Here is a 9,948-nt window from a genome sequence, read left to right on the forward strand (position 1 = left end):
TCGAATCGAATGTTATTATTTCTCTGTGTGTATTGTAATTGAAAGAGAGAAAAAAGAAGTGGCAACTCATTAGTTGGAAAAAAAAATTGCAGTTTTTTCCATTAAATCGAATGAAAAATTATATTTTAATTATTGAGTTGACGTCGTTTTTGTGATTCAATTTGTTTTTGGTTTTTCTCCACCAAAATAAATTGTAATTGATGTTCGCAAGTTATAAATGCCATCATCAAGTGAAATCAAGTGAATAACATACGTGTGGAATTCGTCGTATTGTAAACCATTCGTTGCTGTAAAAGAATCTATCAATGAGCATCATCTTGTGCAAATATAAACAAATTTTTTATGTGAAAAACAAAATTAGGCCACAAACAACATTTTGACATTGTGTTCACATTGAAATTATTAACGTTTATATTAGCCAAAATCTAAATTTGGTCGAGTTTTTATTCACAATTTTCTTTTCCTCGTTGATCACTGCAAATAATAAAAACAAACAACAATGACAATGAGCGATGATACACCAGTTTCAACGCTAGTTTTGCCAGTTCTATTGCGTCCAATATTATCACAGGTAATGTGTACTCCAAATGTCAGTCACACTGAATCACATGCTTATATGAAAGAAAAAAAATATATTTTTTTGTTGTTGTTAAATTGCAGTTGGAACGACGAGATGTGGTCGCATCGCAAACACTTCGAGCTGCTTTGACAAAAGCCGAACAAGCGCATCCAGGCCTATCGTATGACATTGTGATGGGCATTTTGAAAAAGGGCGATCTTAATGTCAATTTGAACGAAAGTATCTTGAGATTACAGGGTAATGCGTCCGAAAGTGATTGTAAGTGTTCATAGGCCAATGTTCAATGTTTTACAACCAATTGAACCGCCTAGAATAAATCAGCATTACTAGATAAATGTCTTCAAATGCGTTATAGAAAAAAGTACGTCAGCAATAGTGTCAAGAACTGTATGTGACGCGTTATATAAAAAATTTCGCCAACAAAAGCGTGACATCGTCCATATATTTTATAACGCTTTTGCTGACTGACTTTTTTCAGTAACGCATTTGAAGACATTTATCTAGTAATGTTGATTTATTCTAAGGGATTCAAATATGTTGACATATATTTAATTCTCTCATTTTCAGTGGTTGAATATCGTTTAAATCGTTCCGAAGATGCCTTTCAGGAATTGAACAAAAAATCAGCTTCACTCAAACGAATTTTGAGCCGAATTCCTGATGAAATCAGCGATCGCAAAACATTCTTGGAGACAATCAAGTGAGCATCTTAATTATTTAATGACACAAACGTAGAAATCATGTTACAATTAAAATGTCTTTTTGAATTCACAGAGAGATAGCAAGTGCCATCAAAAAGTTGCTTGACGCAGTCAACGAAGTGGTTGGCTTCATACCGGGCACCTCGGGCAAACAAGCAGTGGAACAACGAAAAAAGGAATTTGTAAAATATTCAAAGAAATTCAGTACGACACTGAAGGAATATTTCAAGGAAGGGCAGTAAGTAAAATACAATCGCATCAATCAATCTATGCGAATGTCTGCAACGTTTGTTCACCAAATGATTTCATTTCTAATTTCAGAGCCAATGCTGTGTTCATCAGTGCACTATATTTAATACATCAGACCAATCAAATCATGATCACAGTAAAAAATAAGTGTGAATAAGCAAGAACAGAACAAAAAACTTAGCCAATATTATTCATATAGAATTCGTAATCTAGCAAAAAAACATGTTGTTGTTCGTTTTAATTCGTTTGCACGTATCGTTAGCAAACGAATAAAAATACAAATTTTCAAATAATAAATTGCAATACCTATAGCGATATCCATTTAAAACTAAAAATTCTAGATAATTAGGTTCCAATTTATATTTGTTAATTTCATAATATTGTTCTTTTTTATTTTTATTTTTTCATTTTAATTATTCCGTACTATTGACATCTAAACACTTTTTATTTATGTTCGGGACGAAGTATCTTTGTATACAAATTGGTAGATAGTAAGTAATTGACAAGGAAACAAAGACTTTGGATATTTTGATATGAAATTAAATGGTTTGTGAGCAGTGTTGGACATGGAGTAACTGAACAATTCTGAATAAATTCTGAATGCAGGACAATTTTCAATCGGGCATAATAAATAATTAAAAAGAACACTATCGATGTACATATTTAAAAACAATGAAATCCCCGCACATTTTTAGCGAGATATTACGACAAAGATTAAACATATATTAAACGATATCAATTATAACTAAATTATTCATAGAAAATCTTAATTGGAAAAATAAATGCACGAAATTGAAATAAATATGCGTTTTTTTTATTTCAATATTTAACCCTCCAACTGGTAAGACCGTCTTAAGACGGTCGGCCATTTTTGACAATAAAATTTAAATGTAAAAAAAAAGTTTGTTCAAATGATCAAAGAACGTCTTTAGAATTCCCATTTTTAGATTTCATTCCTTTGGATGAATGCAATCCGATCACTCCTTTGAGTGCTGTCATCAGTCAAGTGCGAGCATTCGAGGAAAAAGCATGACAAATTATTTGCCAAAAATTTATTTTTTCAAAGTGTGAAAAAACATTTTCCAATCAACTTGAAAAATTTTGAGGATATAGTATTTTTGTTATATTTTCAATTTAATATATACAATAATTAAAGTAAAAAAAATATTTTGGTTGTGGTGATGAAAACGAAAAATACAACACCGTCTCCAGTCGTTCGTTCCAAATGTGATCTTCACTTATGCGGTACAAAATTTGTTCACTAGATAAGTATATACCTATGTTTTTTTTTTCATACAAACCGACAAGACCGTCTTGAAACATAGCTCAGGACCTGAACTTCAGGTGAACCGATTCACACCAAAATTGAAATTTAAGTTTCTTTTACCTATATTTACTTGATATCATTTCAATTTCAACTCGATCCGATCATTTTTACGATCTTGCCAGTTAGAGGCATCATTCAAAATAAGATACAGACTAAGACCATTGAACGAATATCTGCAGTTGTCATTTCTGAATTTTGTAACATTTCGATCTTTTCGTGAATTAGTGTGGACGGAGGGAGATATTGCTATGTTTAATTATTATTATTATTTGTTTAACGTCGTATATTTTAATCTTTGTATTTGAAGTGTCAATAATAAATTGGATTATAGTGCAAATTGATATTAATAGAAACTATTCAATCTACACTTGAACGAGCGATAAATTTTATAGTAAAATAACTATTGTTCAAGAGAAGTTTTGTTTACTGTTCGATCTATCATTGATAAGATAGACGCTGAAAGCGTTGCTACCGATCCCCTCTTTTAGCAAAATGTGTATTGAAGAATTAAATGAAATTCTGGCTTCTCAGATCGCTCCTTCTCACATATATTGTTCTGAAAAGCAGTCTCTGCACTTTCAACACATTCCAACAGATAGCTCATACATTGGCATGCACCTTATCTTCTTATCAAATGAAATTATGTAAAGAATGCTTAAAAGAGATAACTTATTTATATTCATCATGTCAAAATTATACGATGCAAGCAATCATACCATGTTTTCCTCGTCACCCATTTTATTGAATAAAAAACGCACCGATAAAAGAACGCGTTTTGTTTTTAAAATTGTAATCTGATGAGTGTATGGATATGTTTTAATCGATTCTTTCATTGTCGTTTTTTCAATTTCCACTTTTGTTTGGCTTTATCAGCAAAAGCAGTTTGTTGTTGTGTACAATCTACGTAGTACGTACATAATATAAACAACAAATTGATTATTCACAGCTATCGTTATTCTGGTCAAGCGATAAGCCGTCAACATTATTAACTAGCTAATGAATTCAGTTTTTCAACATAACGAATTTCGCCCGAAGTTCAGAATAAACGATGCCAGTTCGGAACATATATGATATATGCATTTCCGAGTAAATGATTCATTTATCGTTCGTTTAAGCAACAGAAAGCACTTTAATAAGTTGTCCGCAAATAAAAGTGAAATAATGTTTATAATTTTTGGTGTAGCAGTATTAATAGCAGTTTGTCAAGCGCGTGAACCGACACTTATAACTCGATTTGATTTGAACGAAACATATGTTGAAAATTACACGTCAGATGAACAATTGATTTTTCCCACAATAGATCCAAGCATTGCTGAAGATGCTACACTAACTACGGTGTGTAATTTATATATGTGAAGTTATGCGTTCAAGTTCAAGTTTTAATCTCTGGTTTTTTATATGTTGTTAATTATTCTCTCATTAAATTTAATTAGCCGCAATTAATTAACAAGTATGGTTACAAGGTTGAAGTGCACTACGTTACAACAGACGATGGTTATATATTGCAATTACATCGTATCACTGGTGGCGAGAAATATCCAGCTAAAAATGGAAAGAAAGTTTGCATCTTACAACATGGTCTGCTTGATTCAAGTGCCACCTGGATTTTAACAGGACCCGGTCATGGATTAGGTTGACTAACATTTTTTTTGCATTTATTCTCAAATTGAGCTTAGGAACAGTCGAATGGATGTCATTTTTGACACATATAAATCTTGAAATTGAACCGATCTTTTGTACTGAAACTCATAATGTTTTTTTTTCTCAAAGGTTATTTACTGGCTGATGAGAATATGGATGTTTGGCTAGGTAAATTTAAAATACATAAACGTTTTTTTCTCAGTCACAAATTCTAATAATCATATCCATATCATTTCCGGCAACACAATAATCGAATATAAAATATCATATTGTTTTAAATAGCCAATTCACGAGGAAATACTTATTCCTGCAATCATACCACTTATAATCCATTTGGTTCATCAAAGGATCGTAAAAAGTTTTGGGACTTTTCATGGGATGAAATGGGTCGGTATGATTTACCGGCTACAATAGACTACGTTCTCGCCGAGACAGGCCAAATGAAATTACAATTTGTTGGGCATTCCCAAGGCACAACGGTAAATCATAATGACATAAATTTAATGTATACATACATTGATAAAACTTTCAAATGCAGGCATTTTTCGTTATGTGCTCTGAACGACCTGAATATAATCAAAAAATAGAAATGATGCACGCACTGGCTCCTATTGCGTTTTTATCACACGTTATCAGTCCACCAATTCGCGTTATCGCACCGTTTGTGTCTATTATATCGGTTCGTATATTCAAATTTCGTATTTTTTTTAATCTGATATACTTTTAATTTTACATCAATTGAATTCATACTATTCACAGTAGATTGAATAAATTATCGTTACAATAATTCAAAGTCCGAATTCAAATTAAGATAATAACAGTTTTTCATTTTCCTGGTTTTTTTTATACTGTAGAAAATATCGTCATTTATAGGATTAAACTATATAACGCCGAACGATGAATTTTTAATTTTAGCCGGAAAGCTTATATGTCGAGATGAAGTGCCCACACAAATAATATGCGAAAATCTATTATTCTTAGTCATGGGATACGCGTCAGATCAATTGAATGCGGTAAGACAATTAAATTTAAATACTTTACTGCATCTATTAAATATAGTAATTATCGTTTTAATTTGTTGCAACATAGACATTACTTCCAGTTATTCTGGGTAAGGACGTCGAACTTCGACAACTTGAATTATCTGAATGACAATCATCTTTTTTTTCTATTTTTGTTTTATTAGGGCACACTCCGGCCGGATCAGCCACTAATCAAATGATTCAATATGGCCAAGAGGTGAACTCGGGCCATTTTCGGCAGTTTGATCATGGTCGCATAGGAAATCTACTTCGATATAAACGCATTTCACCCCCGGATTATAATTTGAACAACGTCAAAGTACCGGTAGCCGTTTATTATTCACAAGATGATTGGTTGGCTGATGTTAAAGATACGGAACACTTACTAAAATCACTGCCAAATGTGATCAACAACTATATTGTACCGCATAAAAAATTCAATCACATTGGTAAAAGCGATTTATATTTACTCTTCGATTTACAGTTTTTTTTAATGTTCATTTTCAATTTCAGATTTTGTATGGGGTATGTTACTACTAGCAATTCACTTAAAAATTGCCTTTCTATTATTTAATAATTTTTATTGATTCTTTTTCGATTATTTCGATTATTTTAAATTAATTTTATTCTTTTCTTTTATGATTATCCCCTAGGTATAGACGCTCCCTTCCTGCTCTACGATGAAATCGTTAAAACAATGAAACTATCTAATTATATCGTTCCAAATATGGATATCGATATTGAAAATGCTCTACCATAGTGTGATTCTGAGACATAAACAATCAAATAAAATGTTTATAGTGAAAAAAAATTTGCCGTTTCATTTGTAATTACTTTAATTTTGAAAGTCATTTCAATAAATTTAATTATTATTTTAGCAGGTATCGTGCAAATATGAATCTCATGATAAACAAATATGATCGAAATGTAACTGATACAAACAGAAAAAAAAGATCTGAACTCAGAAAATGTAATCACTTTCATTGTTGTGCTCAATTAGAACGTTCGCTCGTTCGCAATGTTATAAGAAGCACCGTTTGCCGTCAATTTCTATTCAATTCAGACTGAAAATGGATCTAGACACATCCAGCTTAGTCGTGACTTTGGTTCATATCATTTTATTGCCGATTGCATCGATTCATTCAAGAAATTCGGCGCCAACAGAATTGTGTGGACTAAAAACAGTAAAAATGCTTAAGATTTTTCTTTTCAAAACGTAGATTTTCAAATATATTTAAAAACAATTTATTGAATTCATTTAAATAAAGGATCAACTCGTTGAATATTATGGATATGAAGCCGAAACACATAAAGTTACCACCGAAGATGGATATATTTTAACGATATTTCGTTGTAATTCAAAAAATTTGACATCAAACGCAAAGAAGTCAGTTATTTTGAATCACGGTTTGCTGTTATCCAGCGATGATTTTTGCATAGATACTCCGAAACATGCACTAGGTAAATTAAAAGTCAAGTTCAATAGTTCAATTATGAAAATGATGTGTGAAAATTATTAAGATAAATTGTGAACAGGTGCTAATTACATAAAGTGTTCAATTTATTGAAATTAAAGCATATATACTAGCCGATGCCAATTATGACGTATGGTTAGTTAATGGCAGGGGAAATGTTTACTCCAGAAATCATATATCAAAAGATCCGAATGAATTGTTTAGTGCTTTTTGGGATTTTTCGTGGTATGAGATTGGTGTGTATGATTTACCTGCCGTAATTGATTACATTCTCCAAAATACAAATAATTCAAAAACATATTATGTGGGTTACTCACAGGGAACTACCTCGGCAAGTATACCTTTTTGTTCAGTTTTGTTAAATTCCATTTCATTTATTCATTGATGTGAATTTAGGCACTTGTACTACTATCCAAACGGCCAGAATATAATGAAAAAATATATGCTGCAAGTCTCATGGCCCCAGCTGCTTATCAGAGCAACGACGGTGAAATTTATCAAATTGCAGCAAGTATTGCATCAAAAATCGCACCCATTCTAAATGTAAATTGTATTTTTATGCAAATTCACACGTTGATGAAAACTCATTCGAACTATAAATTGCAGGCAATAAGAAGCAATGAATTTTTGCCAAGAAGCTATTTGCTGACAGAACTAATCAACACAGTTTGCGGCATAGATTTAAAATTGTGCAATATTATAATCGATATAATATGTGGGCCAAGCATAAATCAAAGAAATAATGTAAGTTCAAAATCAATTGATTATATATTTGAGTGAAATCGATTGATGTTCTGCATTTAGACAATGCTGCCCGTGTTCCTTTGCAAATTGCCAAGTGGGGTCTCACTCAAGCAGTTTATACATTATGGTCAAGAGATTCATTACGGTTTCTTTGGAAAGTATATGGACAATTTTAAAATACCAGATGATTTCCCACTGTCACAGATTACGATACCGATGAGCATACATTATAGTGTTGTAGATCAGCTGGCAGCTGCACCAGATGTGGAGAAACTAATAACAAAATTAAAAAATAGCAAACTTTTCATACAACGAATAAACAAAGCATTTAATCATGTTGACTTTGTTTGGTCAATGAACGCAGCATCATTGATTTATTCGAAGATATTGACCTTTTTCGAAAATTATCAATAAAAAATAAACGAATGGAACGGAGTAGTAAAGCATGTATTCTCTTAATAATCTATGGAAAAGAATAGCTGGAGTTATATCGGTCACGCAATTCTTTTTTTTTTTTATATCCATAAAACTACATGGTACTGACCATTTCAATGAAACTGAAAATTCCTTTCCTAATGAGCAGATACGTGGGCGTTTGGGAAACAACATTTTTATAATAATTTAACATAGTAGTTCAATTACAACAGAACGATAAATATTTGTTAATAGGTTGTAATTGAAAAGTTCGTGACCAGAATTTTTCATTGATAGTTTCTACTCGTTTTGATTTGCAAATTACATATTTCACTTCGTTATTTCAAGTTAAAGACACATATTTTGGTTCCAGATATATTATCGAAGTAATTACTGGGTTTTCATATTTCTTTCCAGTTTATAAGCAAATAATGGTTAATAGCTTGAAAGGATTGTTCAGCGAACAGCATTCACTAAATACTATTTATATAACAAAACTGTCCGTTACAATAGCAGTAGTGTGCGGAGGGGGTAGGGGCATACATGGGCACAGAGGGGTCCAAGCCCGGATAACCCCCCTCTTAAATCATCCGAGATAACCCCCGGACGACAGCCGAGAAATCTTTCGATTTGCTAGGGATTGTCCACAGGAAAGTGAAGACCTTTTTTTGCTAAACAACCTTAGAAATGGGTAGAAAATCTTTGCAATTGCTGTGGTTTTTCGGGAAAAATTCTTTCGATTTGCTAGAGATTTTGATTGGCTGATTTACCAAACCACCGTCTCTGTGATTGGATGAGAAAAAACTTTCAAAGAAATTATTCAAATTTGCTAGGGTTTTTGATTCAAAAAGTGAAAACCATTTTTTTTTTTGCTTAACAAAAGTTAGAAATAGGATAATTTCTTTCGATTTGCTGGGGTTTTTTTTTGGATACGGGAATTTTTTTTTCCGATTTCCTAGAGTTTTTCGCCGAGAAAATTCTTTCTCCAAAAAAGTGATCTCCAAAAAATCGAAATCACCCCCCTCGAAATTTTTTCCTCGCACACTACTGGTGGAGAGTAATGTTTTGAATTAGCTTACATGCAATCATTTCATTTATCATAAATATTTGAGTTTACATGTCACATTTATAAGAAGGTATAAAAAGTACTTCCAAACGAAAAATCTATCAAAACCGGAAGTTTTTATCGAGCATTCAACATCATGAAGATAACATTGATTTTTGTTGTTATAGTAATGGCATCATATGGCCAGGAAATAAAAGTTATTTCAAAATTGGTGCAAGATTTAATCAAAACGGAAAATATAAATATTCTTACAGTGATTTCACGTTGGTCGCAACCGGATAAGTTCTACTTTGTAAATGTAGTCAATATTCCTATTCAAATGACTGAGCCGTCCAAAATGTTGCCTCGCATCTTTGATGAAAGTACAAATAAACAGTGGTATTTCATTGATATGCGATGCAATGGAAGTTATGAGTTGCTGCAGGACATTGAATCTGCATATTTTGCTCACCCATACCGATGGATTCTGTTCGAGCCGAGCGCAGATAGATTGATGAATTTGACATTTTTAACCGATAGCAATGTGATTTTGGTAAATTTCAATTCGAATTTGACTCGATATGATTTGGAACAAGGTATTTATAATATTTTCTCCAATATTTTAATCCAATAATCCAATATTTTCTCAAAAAATACACTTTTTAAGATATGGTTATTTTTTTAGTTTACAAAATTGATAAAGAACTTCCTTTTATACATGAAACCTTCGGATTTTGGAGCATTGAAAAT

At 32.0% G+C, this 9,948-nt stretch overlaps 3 protein-coding genes across 3 annotated transcripts; all 3 read left to right on the top strand.

Moving 5' to 3' along the window:
* The first annotated feature begins 80 nt into the window (after positions 1 to 80).
* Positions 81 to 1,900, top strand: LOC116336871 (programmed cell death protein 10). The gene is made up of 5 exons (XM_031761044.1): positions 81 to 571; positions 661 to 838; positions 1,148 to 1,280; positions 1,355 to 1,519; positions 1,603 to 1,900. Exons 1-5 carry the CDS (start codon positions 500 to 502, stop codon positions 1,685 to 1,687), a joined length of 633 nt encoding a protein of 210 aa, XP_031616904.1. The 5' UTR covers positions 81 to 499; the 3' UTR covers positions 1,688 to 1,900.
* A 2,004-nt stretch (positions 1,901 to 3,904) lies between these two features.
* LOC116336972 (lipase 3-like) lies at positions 3,905 to 6,319 on the top strand. Its single transcript, XM_031761220.1, has 10 exons — positions 3,905 to 4,192; positions 4,291 to 4,489; positions 4,628 to 4,666; positions 4,781 to 4,977; positions 5,037 to 5,177; positions 5,353 to 5,511; positions 5,588 to 5,609; positions 5,685 to 5,969; positions 6,034 to 6,045; positions 6,174 to 6,319. Exons 1-10 carry the CDS (start codon positions 3,932 to 3,934, stop codon positions 6,278 to 6,280), a joined length of 1,422 nt encoding a protein of 473 aa, XP_031617080.1. The 5' UTR covers positions 3,905 to 3,931; the 3' UTR covers positions 6,281 to 6,319.
* Positions 6,320 to 6,536: 217 nt separating this feature from the next.
* Positions 6,537 to 8,182, top strand: LOC116337134 (lipase 1-like). The gene is made up of 6 exons (XM_031761476.1): positions 6,537 to 6,704; positions 6,789 to 6,981; positions 7,097 to 7,326; positions 7,392 to 7,538; positions 7,602 to 7,739; positions 7,800 to 8,182. Exons 1-6 carry the CDS (start codon positions 6,591 to 6,593, stop codon positions 8,151 to 8,153), a joined length of 1,176 nt encoding a protein of 391 aa, XP_031617336.1. The 5' UTR covers positions 6,537 to 6,590; the 3' UTR covers positions 8,154 to 8,182.
* The last annotated feature ends 1,766 nt before the right edge of the window (positions 8,183 to 9,948 follow it).

The sequence above is a fragment of the Contarinia nasturtii genome, unplaced genomic scaffold (genome assembly GCF_009176525.2).
Source record: "Contarinia nasturtii isolate CC-2019 unplaced genomic scaffold, AAFC_CNas_1.1 Cnas_scaffold_220, whole genome shotgun sequence".
NCBI classification, from domain to species: domain Eukaryota; kingdom Metazoa; phylum Arthropoda; class Insecta; order Diptera; family Cecidomyiidae; genus Contarinia; species Contarinia nasturtii.

Bases quoted from the DNA above. Each gene is read 5' to 3' on its own strand.
- LOC116336972 (XM_031761220.1), top strand. From the start codon at position 3,932: ATGCATTTCCGAGTAAATGATTCATTTATCGTTCGTTTAAGCAACAGA. The intron at 4,193-4,290 runs GTGTGTAATTTA...AAATTTAATTAG, and splicing joins AAGATGCTACACTAACTACG to CCGCAATTAATTAACAAGTA. The intron at 4,667-4,780 runs GTAAATTTAAAA...TGTTTTAAATAG, and splicing joins GAATATGGATGTTTGGCTAG to CCAATTCACGAGGAAATACT.
- LOC116337134 (XM_031761476.1), top strand. From the start codon at position 6,591: ATGGATCTAGACACATCCAGCTTAGTCGTGACTTTGGTTCATATCATT. The intron at 7,327-7,391 runs GCAAGTATACCT...ATGTGAATTTAG, and splicing joins ACTCACAGGGAACTACCTCG to GCACTTGTACTACTATCCAA. The intron at 7,740-7,799 runs GTAAGTTCAAAA...TTCTGCATTTAG, and splicing joins GCATAAATCAAAGAAATAAT to ACAATGCTGCCCGTGTTCCT.
- LOC116336871 (XM_031761044.1), top strand. From the start codon at position 500: ATGACAATGAGCGATGATACACCAGTTTCAACGCTAGTTTTGCCAGTT. The intron at 839-1,147 runs GTAAGTGTTCAT...TCTCATTTTCAG, and splicing joins TAATGCGTCCGAAAGTGATT to TGGTTGAATATCGTTTAAAT. The intron at 1,281-1,354 runs GTGAGCATCTTA...TTGAATTCACAG, and splicing joins ACATTCTTGGAGACAATCAA to AGAGATAGCAAGTGCCATCA.